Source organism: Micrasema longulum, unplaced genomic scaffold, assembly GCF_059751315.1.
Source record: "Micrasema longulum isolate JH-2025_06_02 unplaced genomic scaffold, ASM5975131v1 h1tg000031l, whole genome shotgun sequence".
Lineage (NCBI taxonomy): Eukaryota > Metazoa > Arthropoda > Insecta > Trichoptera > Brachycentridae > Micrasema > Micrasema longulum.
This window is the reverse complement of record NW_028277238.1, coordinates 770,055-787,881: the sequence shown is the minus strand read 5'-3', so window position 1 is coordinate 787,881 and position 17,827 is coordinate 770,055. Positions and strand designations below refer to the sequence as shown.

Here is a 17,827-nt window from a genome sequence, read left to right as displayed (position 1 = left end):
TGTATATATACACCTTTACAAAATCTATTGATATTGTAACAAAATTGAAAAAGCACCGCATGTTTTGTTATATTTAAGAGTATGATTTTTTAAACTTATGCGTAGTATAACTTTCCTTAATCATTAACTGTGTTTATTGTAAGTTTAAGACTGTTATTGTTACACACACACTAAGACTTATCAAAGTTAGAGCAGTCCTTAGTTCACATTCTTTATATTCGTATATTACATAGTTGAAGGGGATTATAAATAATGTACTTTTTATCATAAAGTGAATAAGGAAAATAATATTGGTACAACCATCCAAATTTCTAATACAAAAATAAAAAGCTAACATGTTAATTCACAATACAATAACACCAAAAAAGAAAGTAATGTGGAACATTCAAATCTAAATACATATTATTATGTTTGGAGTTTCAGAGTATACAATATCCTCACATTGAAGAATGACGGCTTGAAGCATACACTAATGTAATCAATCCATTGCTGGTTATTGATTACAATACATCACAACTTGAGAGAATGAAATGCAGCAATTGACTCCACATAAAGTAAGCTCAACTTTAATGAATGAGTATGGTAAACATTATGGTATCATTATAAGTACTAAGTTAGTTTATTTTACCTATCAATATTTACAGTTATGTCACAAATACATTCAGAAAATATTTTATGAAGTACCAATGCTAATAATACATTTAAAAGTTTTTAACAAAGATATAATGGATTTAATTTCAAATGACAATATTCTATATTAGATCATTTGATAATACATCACTTTTATAAAATGTTTTTTCTTGTCACATTTTCTCTAGTAGATCTGATTAAATCTTTAATCACATAACAAATTTTCTCTCTCGTTTCTCAGATTTCGTTACGGGGATTCGATTATAATTGTTTCCACTCCAGTAAGGTTTAGTTTAGAATGTCCCGAAGTGAATACGCCTATTTTATTTATGTATCTATTTGAGGATTTTTAATGGTTATTACTGCGCATTTTGAACTCGAATATATCTGTCGATTAGGCGAGTATTACAGAATTTCTTAATGGACATTAGTTGATGTAGATAGTTGCGTGGACCATCGAGGATCACGTGAAGAGGAAGAACGCAAGAGCTGCCATCATTACACTACTGGATACCATCAGCGAACTGCAGCCTCCGCAAACTTGGATTTCAATCTCCTGTAATACCATTAAAGGTGAGGATATGTGGTTTATTCGATAAGTAATAATACAGAGTAATAATTTTACATATTTACCTCAGGATGATAGTTGATGCACTTGTGTGGGCGGCGCCGGGAGTGGGCGGGGCGGCAGGTGGCGGGGGGGAGCTCCCGGGCAGAGACACCCAGTTGTTTGGCCCCACACGGGCACAGCGTATCCACTACTAGTAGGATTAGATTGCTGTGCGGGATCTTTTGCACGCTAAAAGGTCTGGATAAAAATGTGTAACGAATTAGTACATATTTATTATTTTCATTTCCGTAACTGAAACCTTAAACTTTGGTAAAGGTAACTTGTAGAGAAAATTGATTTGAATTTCACTGCAGTACCACACTCCAGGGTTACTTAAGGTGCAGGGCTGAGATAATTTTCTATTTATCTAGATTATTACTTTTTTGTACCACGAGAGGTTCAATCAGGAAGTTCAGTGCAAAGGAAAATTGGATTTAAAAAATGTTTTTGAATGAAAGTATTAGAGCATCTAATTATATAGCAAAGTTTTTCAAAAATGTATGAAAGAATTCATAAAAATGATTTTGATAAAAATCAACTACTTTGAACGATGCCACTAGTTCTCTGAAATCAACCCACGACAGAGTGTTTTAATACATATCCGATAACCAGGAAGCCAACTCACCAATCAGGATAATTCACAGTAGAGAACTTGAGACGTCACAGGCGGAGTAATTTTAAAATCACAAAACTTAAAAAAATCACAGCGCTCATAATATGATACATAATTTTTTTTATTTTTTAATTTGGCTTAGTTTGATAGTCTATTAACAAATCATTTTTTTTTAAAAGCCACTGAACTTCCTTGCTGAAGAACATCTTGCAAATTTGGTTATTGGGATCTCACTGGGAATTGATCTCAGAACCTCTTTGTGTCAGGCAATAATTATTATATTTAATACTTTGTTTAAACATTACACTATTCAGTCCATCAGCCCTGCATATGCTGTAGGTACTCTGTGCATAAGTTTTCATAAGGCTTAAGGATCGATGATAGTAAGTTTACCTTTCGCAGCCGGTGACATGGCAGTTGGTCAGCTTGCCCTTGAGTGGCTGACTCATGTTGAGTCTCTCAGCCTGCAGTACATAGAGGTCGGTGCGCTTGTCGCAGGCCCTCACCCCCGGCCCGCCGCCCCCTAGGTGAGGGGGCGGGGCAAGGGGCGGCGCAGGGGGCTGCGGGGGGCTAGGCCCCGGGGGCGGAACGGGCTGCGGAGGTGGAGGAGGCTCGGTGGGCACGTGCACTGGCGGCGGAGGGGGGCCCTCCTCAGGGACGTAGTTTTCATCGTCATAGTCTGGATATAGTTGATCCCCATTGTCTAAAATGATTAGGGATGTCATTAAATTAAATGAGATTTTCATAAATTACGGGAATGATGTTGGAAGCTGCTAAAACAAATTTAAAAGAAAATAACAATTACTCGTTGTATAGCGAAATTCATATTAAAAATGGCTATATTTTTTTTAATTAGCAGCTTCTAGTTATTGTATCAAAATTTATTATTTATTTATACTTTTACATTCCAGATATATCACCTAGGAAAAAAATATATATGTGAGATTATATTATTTACCAAAATATTTAAATTTTGAGACTATTTCCTAAAAATCATAATTAACTTATTTATAAATCTCGATATAAAAGTTCTTCTGACATTCCACCTTTCCTGATTTGTAAAACTTGTGGTTTTGGAGATCTTTCTCTTCTCGATATTTCTCTCAACAATCAGCTTCCGACTATTCTAGTCTTGCTTTGGAACGTTCACAAATGCTTGCAAAATGTGCCTAAAGATTAATACTACTTATAGGGATAAAAAAAACTTAATCCATTTTTAAACATGTTTAGATTATTATGAATTGACATAGTTTCAAATATTGGATTAATTTATTATTCATTAAAAAATTTACAAATGTATTATATATATATATATATATATACTACTTACTGTCATATTGAGCATAAGAATGTGTGCTCGGCCATGGACTGAATTCCATAGTGGGAACCACATAGCTGATAAACTCCAAATCCATTTTGTTAACCACTCAAATGGTCGTCTTGTCTGCAAGTATTGAAATATTTTTTTAATAATTGGACCTAAATATTTTGCGAACATACCGGATTACCATTAGCGGCCTTGAGTGGCCTGTCCTTTTAGTAATAATAATAAAATAGAACCTTACAATTCTTTAAAGTAATGAGGGGAGGTAAATTGAAAATACAGAACAATACTTGTATTAAATTTACAATGAATATCTATTTCTTACTGTTAATGTATTTCCTCTTGCGCTGTATGGGTTTTTGCCATTAGGACACCTTCCTTGGTAATCGTACAGAGGTACTTTTCTATAAATACGGTCTTGGACAAGAGAATCCATTATGGTTCCATCTATTTGTCCAAAGAATTGGCCAGTGTGACTCGTTTCTTCAGATAAAATTACAAATCCATTGTCGTCCAGAATGTAGCAATCTAAATCTTGAGAAGCGCAGTTCTTTTTGCAGTTATCAGACCCACCAGTGCACTAGATAAGAAGATTAAAAATTGGTTAAAATTTTAAGTGGCGTTTATAAAAAAAGTATACATCTCTAACTCCTATTAAATCCTAATACGAAAAGTGTATATTTGAAACTCTTCTCTTCTCAACCTCCATGAGCAATGTGTCTATGAGAAAAGTGAAGAAAAGTGTATAATATAAAATGGTACATAAGGGCACATTGAGCCACTGGTGGCGGCCACTAGACGCGACCACAAGCTACGGACGAGTTTTTTTAATACATTTTGTATAGCATCGGCACAAACCGGGCGTTCGAGCCACAAGCTGCGGGAGTCGCCCGCGCTCGCTACTATTGGCTGCGTTTTGTTGCTCGCATCGTACGCACACTTGGCCACAGTAGCCGGCTTCTCCCCGCCCGCGTCCCACCAACACACACGACAATCTCGTTGCTCGTCACAATGTCTTTATCTCTGATATAGAAAAGCGCCCTGCTATTTGGGACTTAGGTCAGATTTATACAGCGACAGAGGGAAAAAAAACTGAAGCTTGGGAGGAATTGTGCCATTAATACATTCCGAATTTTAGTGAAACAAGTCAAAAGTAGGCCGCCACTAAGCCACTAGCGGCTGCAATTGGCGGCCATGTCTAGTGGCTTGATTGAGCCACTAGTGGTTGCGTCTAGTGGCCGCCACCAGTGCCTCAATGTGCGCCAACTCTAAATATTTGAAACTCTTTTCTTCTCAACCTCTATGAGCAATTTGTCATGAATTTTTAACTATTGTTAAAAATATATGGCTTTCATGGTTTATAACTGGTTGTAACATTAAACTACATGGTTGTAACTACTGTTGATATTTTTGACTTTAGCTAATTCCATTTCACAGAATTTTCGCCAGGAAATTTGTCATTGTGTGCAATACGTTTTTCTTATTTTTTGTATTAAAATATTTATATGTTACATTTCATTATCAGGTTTAGGGTTTAGTTTAGCTGTTTATATAATCTAAGTTAAAGCGTAAATATAATCGCGGTGTTTTAGAAATCAAAAGGGAAATTCTTTATTATTTTTTTATTATTTTTATTTTTCACTTACGGCAGAAGTTATGTTGACAAAATGTTTAGCCAGAGTGTGCAGTTGGAAGTGCAAGCCAACCACCGCAGCCGGAGCCCGGTGTCCCCTGTGCTCCACAAACACGGCGTGAGTTGCCATCACCAGAGGCTCCTGATCCCCCTGCAGCGGGCTCTCTCTGAAGGGGACGGAGAATACAAAGCTCTCTGGCTCGATGTTATGGTGATCTACGGCACGTTTGTACCACGATGCGTCAAATGCCCTGTGGTATATCTCGCTAAAGTGTCTGCAATCACATTAAATTATTTGATTAGTACAAACTGTTTGAATTAGGTTGTGGTCCCGTAGTGCCATGGACTCATAGATCAGAGGTCCAAGGTTTGAACTCTGCTCTACCATTTCATAATGCCCATTTTTCAACACAGTTATTTATGATTTTTAGAAATTGCATCAAAATAAAAATATTTATGTAAATAGTGAGGGTAAAAATATTTATCATTAAAACAATACAGGTGTATCATTGTGGAAGTTTAACAAACATTCGAAGATAAAAGTAAGAAGAGAAATCAAAAATTTTAATCATTCAATTTTAAATACATAAAATTATTTTCATGTCTTAAGTAAATGAAATAAAATAAAATAATAAGTTGGTGTTAATTAATTAGATGGTAGTTTTCACTAGTCTGTGTGGTATCAATATATATATTTTTTAATCCTGTAACAGGTTTTTCAATTAATCGATTTGTATCATGACAATATTGTAATGCATGTATGTATTTATCTAATAATATCGTTTTGAATAAAAAATATTTTATATTAGAATTTAGAATGGAAATACATAAATAAAATTAAATAATCTGACATTGAAAATGTGAATGTTTACTGTTTTTATTTTCTTCCAATAAGTTTACTTACGGTTCACTAGAATCTGGACTCGGGGGAATATGCTCTGTCCAACGCAGAAGTCCACTTCGAGTAGCGACAAAAGAAAGTGTCACTCCAAACATTTCATACCCTTGCCTGTAAGTTAAATATATTATTAGAATCCAACTTTAAGCATTCTTGTTCAATGTGCGGAAAGAAAACCAATCAGATATATTATTATAAAATTAATAAGATCTTGGAAAAAAAAAAACAATATTTTGGTTTGTCTGTCAAACCAAACCGCTGTCACAAAGCGAGTCATCGAAAGGGTCGAGAGTTTCAAATACCTGGGAGTACATGTTACGGAAAATGGCAGCTTTCAAAAATAGCAGGGAGTGCAGCTAGGAATAAAAGGTGCCTTATTCAACAATATGAAGGCTGTCTGGAGATCGGATATTTATTCAGTGAAAACCAAATGTTGCCTATATAACGCTTGCATAACACCCATTCTCTATGGATGTGAATCAATGAATGTGCATTTCACTAGGGCTGAAAAAGGCAAAATACTGAGTTTTGAGAATAGATGTCGCAGAAGAATCTTGCGCGTGCGGTGGTCTGACTTTGTAAGGAATGAAGAAATAAGAGAACGGACGCAGCAAACTCTGGTGACAACTGTCGTCAAGCGGTGGCAATACGATTGGCTGGGTCATATATTGCGGATGCCTCATGAGAGCCTTTACTACGCTTGTTTACTTAACAAGGCATCAGGTTCTCCACATTAGGAGTTCGTGTCGGAACTACGGGACGCACTGCAGCTGACAGAGATACCCGGAGGCTCTTTGTGGTCATCATATGCTCCAACTAGGGGGCAGACATGAAATGATGATGGTTTTTTTATTATTCAAGTTTTTGATTGGTTTTCTGTATTCAGGCACACATTTATTAATTTAAAACTAATAAATATCCCAGGAAGATAGCATCGTAAATTAAAATATTTTATTAGTTCCAACTGCAGCATATTAAGAATTGATATTATTGTACATACTTACGAAGTTTCCAATTTGCATTACATTTAAATAAAAATCATAAATATACCTTTGAGAATAGTTAAAGCATTATTATTTACGCCAGGTATTAAATTCTGGTAAGTAAAGATTAGGTCTGGCTTCTGATGTGACAAAAAGTCGTACCTAGTTCTGGAATTCTCATACATTTTCAAATAATTTGAGTTCCGCAAGCACGCTAATTTATAATATTAGAAAAATAAAAACATGTAAATAGAGAACATTTAAGAGAAGGTAATATAGAAGTCTAGGCATCTACAGGGCTTATGACCTGTCAATGGCTGGTTTAAGTGGCCACTTTACACACTGTGTAACATTCAGCATTCTGCCCATATTAGAAGATCTATATTCCTTCAATTCTTTTATCTGTTGATGTTTGTGAAGTTAAAGAGCTGAAACCTTTATTTATGCAGGTGAGATTCATCTAATTGAATTATTTCACCTACATACGCCTGAAAATGTTATTTTTTCAATTTCTATACTTCTTCATGGACCAGGTGGATTTATCAACAATATTTTGATTTTGTCTGAATTCATCTTCATCTCTGTTGTAATATGTTAATATAAACAGCTCCCCAGGGAGTTGAATCCAGTCCTTGTCTACAAAAATTTGGACAAACTCAAAATATTGTTGACATGTAAATAGGTAAAATGATTATTCTTTATTTTTGTTCTACTTGGAGTGCAATCCAATGTTTGAAAATAATTCTAGGACCACACTTATAACCTGTTTCACAAAATTAAAAATCTATCTGGAAAAAAAAACTAATATTCTTAGCTTAAAAATCTATCTGGAAAAAAAACTAATATTCTTAGCTCCCCTTTCAGAATTATAATTTTGACATCTTTAAATAAAAAATATTTTAGATTTTTTTTATTTATTAACGTGTCTGGTACTGTTTTAAAATAATTATCAGTTTCTGATAAATTTACTTGAAAATCTACACTCTTGTTTTGTTTTGTCTAACGTAGTGTACATACTGTTTTAAAATAATTATTAGTTACTGATAAATTTACTTAAAAATCTACAGTCTTGTTTTGTTATTGATGATACACTGTAATAAAAAAAATAGTACCTACGAATGTTTCAGTTTCAAATTACATTGGCACATACTATTTCTCATTTAGTATTATTATGCAATACTGTTATTGCTGCTGCATAATATAGGTTAATTAAATAAATCAAAATTTGAAATTTGAGTGGTTAAATTTGTTCCACAATATTTGAAAATAACGAAATTAATGTTTCATTTTTAGTCAGGATCATTTAGTACAGTCGAACTTGGTTATTACGAGGAAGATGGGACCGATTGAATTTGCTCGTTATAAGCGTTTAAGCTAGGGTTTCCTAGGACAGCGGTGCCCGTAGTTTAACGGCCGTAGTGAACGGTGATGCAGTGGACAGCCGTCGTAACGGTGACTAGAGTGTGGTTTCCTAGGAAAACGGTGTTATCAACACCATTTAACACCGTTTCCCTCGGAAACCACTCTCTAGTCAACGTTACGGCGGCTGTCCACTGCATCGCCGTTCACTACGGCCGTCAAAATACGGGCACCGCTGTCCTAGGAAACCCTAACTTTACTCGTTATATCAGAGAAATGTTTTTTTATACAATTGCTATTGCACATTGTCACTCCTTTCTCAGTTCTGAACAAACGCTATTAACCCATTCACTTGCCATTAAACCGCCAACAGATGCTGCTCCTCCATTTATTTTAGCATAAACAATATTGTGTCGATTTTTAAAATGATCTTACCAACCATTATTACATCTATAACATCGTTTCCAAATTATTTTGCGAACTTTTCCGCTTGCGCCTTCAATATTGGTCCATCGATGGAAAATTCTGCGTTTCTTTGGGTACAAAATTATTGGAGCAATGCTTCATCGACATTAGTACGATCGCACTTTTTAATTATTTTTTTTGTCCGTGATATTCTTTTCAAATGCAGACAAATAAACATCCTTATTTTTCCACAATGTTCACACTGTGGACGAAGATAGAGAACAATTCCACATTTTTCGCACCACATTCGATTTCACAAATAATTGCCACTTTTTGACGAATTGAGACACTTCCTCTTGTTAGTAGTTATGTTTATAATTCAGGGGTTAGATTTTAACTGATCTGGTCTAGAACTTATTTGATATCACCCACTTTAATGTTTTTTGTGTATTGAAATAAGCATAAAACATTTAAAAAAATCTTAAAAAACCCCATAAAATCCCCGAAACAAGCATGTCATACATTAACTACAAAAGCAGCTGTAAATTGTAACAATGTGCCGAACCGACACTTACTAAGTTCACAAAGCTTGGATTTTTTAAAAACTATGTGTGTTCATTTTTCAATATTGTCAGCGAAAAATCCAATTAGGTACTTAGACACTTACATAGCTATCATAAACATAATCCAAACCCAATGTCCGGCGGTATTTATTCTTTACGTTAGCCGACCGTTTGGATTTTATTACTTAGGTTCTTATTTCGAGAATTATGTTTTACACAATTGAAGATTTTTTGTGTAATTTTTGACAATATTTTTATTCGGTATGTCCGAGAAGTAGCTCGTTATAGCAGTGAATAATTGTATGGAAAAAACCAAGAACTAAAATGTCAAATAATGTTTCCTCGTTACATCCGAGATCTCGCTATTTCCGTGATCGTTATAACCGAGTTCGACTATTTTCTTTCTCCGTTCTGTGATATTTTTAAATTCAAAATTAGTTTTAAAATGCAAAAACTTTAAAATGTCTAAAAAATATTACCAATCATATTGTAGTCTAATCTAAAACAAAGATTACTTTTGATATTGGTTCATTTGATTACGCAGCAAATTGTTTTTTTTCAAATTGCAATTTATTGAAACAGAGAAGAAAATGTGAAGTACATATTTCATAATGGGTAATTAGATAAAAATGATTCAATTAAAAACATATTGTAATGGTACATAGAAAATATTGCAGATATGCAATAGACAGTGATGTGCAAAAAATACCAGCAGGAATTCAAAAAAATACTAATTTACTTACTATGATTAAAAAAGGAACACAATGTGACTGAAATATGGTATAACACTGTCCTAATATGGCCCACAGCTTGATTTTTAATTTTTTTATTCACCATTGCTTAGGAAATTACACTTTCAGAAAAGCTCAAATGAATGTTTGATAAAAAAACCTTAGTCGTACCTCTATCTACAAAATTGAGAAATAAAGCTTTGGAAAAAGTGTCAAGTGTCACGTGTATTAATTTACTAAATCAAGTTTAAAGACAGCTTATAAGGGTATTACAAGTCAATACGCCATTGGGAACTTAGTATAGGCAAGGCTGCTAAAAAGTCTTGTAGGTGTATCAAATCACTAACAAGGATGAAGTGGAATATAATATACTAACATAATATATAATGTAAAAAATTGTTTGTTTAAATATTTGGTAATTTATAAAGAAAATCTAAAAGTAAGGTGATCCATTGTTTTAAAAAATCAATACCTAAGTATAAAACTGCATCTACATTTTTACAATCACCAAGTTAAAAGATAACACTTTGCTGGTGTTGAACAAGTATTCACATAATGAGGAAGTTCAGTGGTTTTTTATTTGTTAATATTATAGACTATCAAACTAAGCCAAATTTAACCAAATTTTAATTATGTGTCGTATTATCACTGCAATGATTTTTTAAAGTTTTGTAATTACTTCTCGTGTGACATCACAAGTTCTCTTTGGTGAGTTCTTCTGATTGGTGAGTTGTCTTCCTGTAAACCGGAAATCTATCACAACACTATCATCGGTTGGTTCGGAAGAACTAGTGACGTCATTTAAAGTAGTAGGTTTTTTGAAAAATAATTTTTACTATTATTTTTATACATTTTCAAAATGCTTGAATTTTTATCGCGCGCAAAAAAATATACATATCAAATTTTCCGTAGTACTAAACTTCCTCATTGTTTTACAGTTCAGACAATATAAGAAGGTACTTTTGACAGATTACAATAATGTTGTCATATAATTTTCTGTCAGATGGGGTAAATAGAAACGGGTTTTCATGACTAAATAGCTTAATACGTAATAGTTCAATGTCAAAATTATCATCGATCAATTTTAATTAATCTTATTGCGAACTCCTTAAAATGAACACGCACAATATATAATTCAATATAAAGTCGACATTGTCGATCGATAGTGGAGTTTTCTGTAGCTCAATCACAAATAACTATCGACGTGCTTAAAAACATGCTAAGTATTGGAGCGATCACAATGAAAAATGATTAACATGCTTAAGTTATCGCAGTCAACGCTCGTGTCGGTTTGTTTTTTGTTTTCCTCGTAAATAAATACAGTTCACTGGCGAAAAATCGGCGTTTACTATAAAAAATAATTCAATATATTGCACTTGCAAAATAGTAAGAAGTATCTAATACAAAAAAGTGAAAATTAAATTACAATTACTATGGTGACGTCTTTTCTTGATATTTGGCTTGCCAACCGCCGGCTAATTGCAATAAATAGCATGATAATAAATAAATAAAAATAGCAGTTTTGGAATATTTTCCATATTTACACTGGTGAAATTCAAATATGTGATTGCGCAGCAGGATTATACGTCGCGAAACGTAAATATTTTGTCATTTAATATTAGGTGTCCACGGATGTTCCATTGTGATCGCGAATACGGTTAACAATCATGGTGAGAAATTGTTATCACGTCGCTTATTAGCACGTCGATAGTCATTTGTAATTGAGCTACGGTGGTACGTCACTATTGTGGCGACTCAACAATAAAGTTTCCTACATTTTTTTCCTACACAAAGCTGTCGATATTTACAGAGCTTTATGAGCGTGCAATCGTCAAAAGTGTATTCTTAAGTTGACTGTAGAGTGGTAATTATTAGGTCGGTGTATTGTATTACTAGCAGTAAATATTACACAGGGTAAACTCTTTTTCACACGTGTTACTTTACCTGCTCAGAAGGGCCATCAATGTGGCTATCGGGCTAATGAGGTGCATAGACATATAGTGCGTTAGTAAACATCCATTTCATGCTCTTTGTCATTAAAATTCAATTAAATGTATTTCGAAATAAATTTTGTAAGTAAATGTGCTTTAATTAAGACAAAATATTAAATTAATAAGAAGTATTTACTCGAGTGTCTTAACCCTTTCATCCCTTTCAAATTTATTTACTCCCGTACCTACCGAAATTAAAAAGCGACAAGTTTATTTTTTAATTACTGGGATCTCTAAGTACGTCTCTATTTTTTCTGCTTATGTCAGTTGTTGTCGGCATTACATCTGAAAGTTTGTTTGTTTGTTTGTTTTAGAATGAATTTTAGCTGTCCTTTCAAACTATATTTAAGCCAAGTTTTCAATATAATTCATCATTATCATCATTCACACACTGCATTGGTACACCAATCGTAGCGTATCTTGATCATTTTTGTTACATGAAGGTAAGACGATTAGTCTTACGCTTCAGGTACCAGTCCAGGGACTATGAAATATTCTAGTGTAAAAACACCCTTGTTAATAAATATTTCATATCAACCATGTCGGGAATCGAACCCGAGACCTCTCGCATGGTAGGCAAACGCGCTGACCATTACACCACGAGGCCGAAAAAATTATATAAATTACAATATTATATTAATGCATCAATTATTAATTAATCAATATAATTTACTAAAATTAAACTTATTTGATGTAATAAACATACATTGTAAGACATAACAAATGTTAGATGAACTTTTTCTAAAGTAAAAAAGATAAAACTAAGTTAAAATACAGTAAATTAATAAATTACAACAGAAGAAGGGAATATAGAAGTCTAGGCATTTACAGGGCTTATAACCTGTCATTGGTTTGTCAAACATTTAAATAAACTCAAATATTGCAAAACACAATATTTTTAAAAATAATTCCTTTAGTAAGTACAGAATACAATATATACGGACAGGAATTTATTCAGGTCTGAAAGGGTTTTTAAAGACACATGAAACAAAGAGAATTCGAATCTCTTGATAATGCAAAAATGAAATATTTGAACAGAGAGAATCATTTAAAGAGTATTTTTATAATCTGCTTGAATAAATATTTACTTACTGTTTGTGGCCCAAATGACTCTGTCGAGTTTCAAGTCCATCTATGACCATCGCGTCTCGCACGAGTGATTGAAGAAGTGTTTTATCACCTGAAATTGTTTATAGTGTTAACAAACTTTTTCGTGTTCATAATTTGTATTGATTAGATTAAAAACAAAATTATTGCAGGCTCATATTTTGTAGTCATTTGGTAGCTGTTAATATATTATACGGTCATCAAATTATTATTTAAATCAACAGGCGTTTGAAGGGTGTAGGTGTATTGCGTTATAAGCGGGTGGTGTCGATTTGTCGGGTGTTTCTTTCAGTGACTTTTCAGTTTGTTATGTAAATTGTTTATGGGGAGTGCCGCCAAAAGGGGTAAAATGTATTCGAATGTGAATTTTTCCACACTTCCTCTTTTCGAAATAGATGGTGCAGATATTCCATTCATGACTTCAGTCAAAAACTTATATATTATCATTCATAAGCATTTAGGGTGGCACGATCAGGTTAAGAAAGTTAGTCGTAAACTTTATAGCAGTTTGCACTCACTTAAAAGATTACAGAATTTCTCGCCAATTGATGTTAAGCAAACATTAGTCCAGAGATCACTTCTTCCACTTCTTGACTATGCGGATGTATGTTATCCAGATGCTAAATCTGAATTACTCGATAAGTTAGAACGATTGAAGAATGTTTGTATACGATATATCTTTGGTCTTCGCAAATTCGACCACATAACCGAATATCGCACGGAACTACACTGGCTCAGTATCAGGCATAGAAGAAACATTCACATTCTATCACTTCTTCACAATATTTTAAATAATCTTACTTCGCCTGTTTATCTGAGAGAGTTCTTCCAACCTCTATCACAACACAGACTATCTCTTCGTTCTAGTGACGAGAGAACCCTTTTAATACCCTTTCATCGCTCTAATTTTCTAGCCTCCCCTTTCACAGTAATAGCTGCTCGATTGTGGAATAATCTACCCACTAATGTTAGAGACGCCCCTTCTTTATTTACATTTAAGTCAAGATTGAAATGTCACTATCTTAATATTTAAGTTATTCATTTATCCTTTATCCTATTCATGAGCTACCTGCATCGCTTCAAGCTCTCAGAGATCGACAGCTGCCCATGCGACGATGAAACTCCTCAAGATGTCCCTCACCTGTTGATGCATTGCCCCTTTTTCAGCTTTCAAAGACAACAGCTGGAGGCGCGATGCAGAGGCCTGGGTGAAGATCTATGCGACATCCCATCGGTGATAGGTAATAAAGAACTCACACGAGAGGTAGTATCATACATGATAAATATAGCGCAGGAAATTGGTAAAATAAACCAAAGTAGGGAACAAAATGCCGAACACTCCTCTAGTGGAACGGAAGGCCCGTTGACTACTGCCAACAGGCCGGCTTCTCCTGAAGAGTTTTAAGTGGTTTCCTCTCCACGTGAGCAAATGCTGAGAAGTTCCTGATTAGCCCACATTAATATATCCCTCCTGATCCCAATAGTTTAGATAAATTTAAAGATATTTAATTGCAGAAAAATCCACTTTTTGAAATATAAACCTTGTATATTATAAGCAAGGTAAATAATAAAGCAACTCCCATATAAAAAAAATTAAAAAAAAAATTCATTTATCCTTCTTCTTTCCTTCCCATCCCCTCTCCTCTTCTCTTCATAGTATAGCGTTAATTTTTTATGTATTTTTATTTTTCTTTATCGTTGTTTTTAATTTTTGTCTAAAGTTGTAAGATTCAATATGTCCATGTACTCGTAATTTTCTCAAAATGAACGGTTTGGGTAGGTAGGAAGAAATTACCTTAAGGCAATATGCTCGCCCTTATATGTATATAAACTGTATACGTATATAGTGTTAAATAAAAAGGGGTAACTTGAGACTGGGGTCTACCTGGAGACGTTTAGGATGGAAATTTTAAATTGATATAGTAAACCACAATGACACAGTAATTTGTCTCATTATCAAATTTATTTACGGTCGTGATACCAAGAAATCGAAATTTCTCACAACAAAAGCGACGTCAAGTCAGCTAGTCCAGATCAAATAAATACTGTAAAAAAATATACCCGAAAAGGTAAAAAGGAGACATATCTTTTCTAAATTAGTTCGGAAATGTAATTGCCCCTGATTTTGTTTTGCTCAACATTTTTTGTAATGCTTATTTTCCCAAATACATATTTTTTTAAATTTCAAGTATCTAGAGATATCTATGTTCCCCTTCTAACTCCAGATATCACGAAAATTAGCAGTGCCCCCACCCCGCTTTTGCGGTGCAACTTAAGACTAGATTTTTTTAATAGGAGTGCCCGAGGCTTTTAATGTGCTCAGTAAACTTCAAGAGGAAACATCGACTGATGGATTGGAAAAATGCACCATTTTGTTTAATTGAAAATGAACTTTTGGTAAAAGCTCAAAGTTCAATTTCGTCTCAGGTAACCCCATTTGACGGTACGTTCTTCACTGCAATGAAGAAGTTCAGTGCTTTTCAAATATTTTTTTAATTTGTTAATAAACTATTAAATTAAGCCAAAAAATATTTTCTTTTCATTTTTGTGTATCGTATTATCAACGCTTTGATTTTTTAAAGTTTAGTATTTCTGAAATGACTCCACGTGTGACGTCTCAAGTTCTTTTCCGCTTCTTATCAGTCAGTTCTGTTGACGATAAGTAAACCGGAAATCTTCCACAATTCTTTTAGCATTGGTTGATTCATATGAACTAGTGACGTCGTTCGAAGTAGTTCGTTTTTATTAAAACATTTTTTGTATTCAATTTCCCGTAGGGCTGAAGTTCCTCATTGTTTTATTTTATTTTCTACTGCTACAATTATGTCAGCAAAGCGCTTACAGTAGTAAGAGTCCTTCTCCTGCTTCTTGAAGTGATGATGGTCGTTTCGCGATGGTGAGCGCGGGCGCAGAGACATCCACTTCCAGCCAGGACGTCCCGCGCGGGCGAGGAAATGAATCAGTCGCTCTTCAGCAGATGCGAAGCTTACTTCAGAAGCTGAATTGTACTCGCAATACACCCTAAAAATCCAATTAATTCATTGTAATTCGATATGAAAGTGTACAAATTTAACTTTTATATATAAACGCTAATAGTACTGAATAGTTTAGTATAAAAAGGTCAAGTTTTTCTACTGACATTTCTTGGTGGAACTGCATTTTAATTATAATAATAAAAATACGTATAGTTTTATTCCACTTTTATTTATAAATTTTTACCAGTGACCGGGTTTTGTCGTGACAGACATCTTCAGACTGGTGGGAGACTAAACAAATTTCTAAATAAAATAAAAGTGGAATAAAAATATACGTATTTTTATTATTACAATTATAAATAGGTCACCTTTTAAATTGTTTTTTATTCTTTTCTTTTAAAAAAACGAAATATTTGTGTTCTTGTAATTTACCTAAATATATAAATGTTGGGGGCCATATTTAACGAGTTGTAAATAACTAAATAAAAGATGGGGTAGAGTGGGGTTCGAACCTCGTACCGGGACCACAACCCGATTCTTGGTATAAAGGTGCCTACAAGCATGCTTTTAGAGTTGACTATAATTGTCAGGCTGCGACAAATGTCGATCGCTAAATGTTGTGAGTTGCTACCAGATATGCTCAATTATTGTCATTTTTTATTAGTCACCGACGCGAAGTATAGCTACCAGGGCCGCGATTATGAACGCTATAGCTAATAGCGATATTTATGTACGAAAGTGTGTATATTTGTATGAAAATTAAAATTATTCTCGTCGATAGCCGGTAATTGAACACGTTTAGAAAAAAAATGTGAACATATTATATTTTCCGTACAGAAAACTTAATTTTACTTTGTAGATAAAATTAAAGATAAATTTTAACTTCTCCTTAGAATACGTACCCGGTTATACTTGACATTAGATGATAATCATGTGTCGGTGACAAATATCGACTTATTGTAGGCCGCAACCCACCAAAAACTAGATGAATTGTGTCATGTTATTTTATATTTATTTGTTTTTTTTGAGTGACAAATGTAAATGCTTAAACCAAAGATTTATTAATGATTATGATAAAATTATAAATAAACTTGTTAAATTAAGTTAAGTTAAGTTAATGTTAAGTTAATGTTAAGAAAAGTATAAAAACTGTAAATGTTGTAAACAATTCACCAGTGTTGAAGATGCCTACTTAGGCGAAAGCGCTCTTTGGTCAAAATAATAAAAAGTAAAACTAAACCAAGAAGTTTCATTGATCAGTTTATTTATAATTTTATCATAATCATTAAGTATGGAGTTTTATCAAGAAATATCAACAAAAAACATCAATATTATTCCAAGATTAATTATTTGACCAAATTGAATGATTGGTTTATATAAAGTCACCCAGATTTCATGTTCCTGTGGGCTGTTTGTCTTGTTGAGTTGTTTTAAAGATAAAAAATTAAAAAAAAGTATGCGAAACAATATTCATTTATAAAAGTACTTACCAATCTGGATGCACTTTCCAGTTATCACCTTTAAAATATTCCGTAACTGTAAAAAATACAAACTGTTTAATGTGGATACTTTTACAGAAAATAAAATAAAATTTTAATAAATATTGTCAAAATAAAATTTAAATATCATTTGAATAAATCAAGGAAAAAAAATATCTGAAAAATGTGTAACAGAATCATAAGAAATAAAAACATTGGCTACGCCACATTTCCTATATGTGTTTGTGTATAGCACACTTGCTAAATTTATTTGCTTCCTACTGGGCCCTAGTTTTAATGTTGCGCTTATACTACTGTGGATACAATATTTTTCTATCCGGCCCTAATTAACAACTAAACTGTCACCGAGTGAACAGGTGATTTAATATTCCCAGCGCGATCGCAAATATTTTTTTTTACCGATCAATATGTCATTTTAATGCACTGTCGTGTTATCGCATATTAATAACCAAGCAACCGACAAGTGACGATCCTGACCACAGGATCTGATCCTGCTTACCGCGAGA

The 17,827-nt window shown here is 33.6% G+C and overlaps 1 protein-coding gene across 1 annotated transcript in view; it reads right to left on the bottom strand.

The window, feature by feature from the left end:
• Positions 1–2,252: 2,252 nt before the first annotated feature.
• stol (voltage-dependent calcium channel subunit stolid) overlaps positions 2,253–17,827 on the bottom strand; it is a 190,988-nt gene continuing 175,413 nt past the window's right edge. Inside the window, exons 16-24 of the mRNA XM_088224350.1 lie at positions 17,313–17,358; positions 15,690–15,868; positions 12,833–12,920; positions 11,694–11,726; positions 5,715–5,819; positions 4,824–5,085; positions 3,503–3,757; positions 3,184–3,297; positions 2,253–2,556 (exon numbers count right to left, since the gene is read on the bottom strand). Coding sequence (XP_088080476.1) covers positions 2,377–2,556; positions 3,184–3,297; positions 3,503–3,757; positions 4,824–5,085; positions 5,715–5,819; positions 11,694–11,726; positions 12,833–12,920; positions 15,690–15,868; positions 17,313–17,358 — 1,262 coding nt within the window. The 3' untranslated portion in view covers positions 2,253–2,376. The remainder of the gene's footprint in view (positions 2,557–3,183; positions 3,298–3,502; positions 3,758–4,823; positions 5,086–5,714; positions 5,820–11,693; positions 11,727–12,832; positions 12,921–15,689; positions 15,869–17,312; positions 17,359–17,827) is intronic.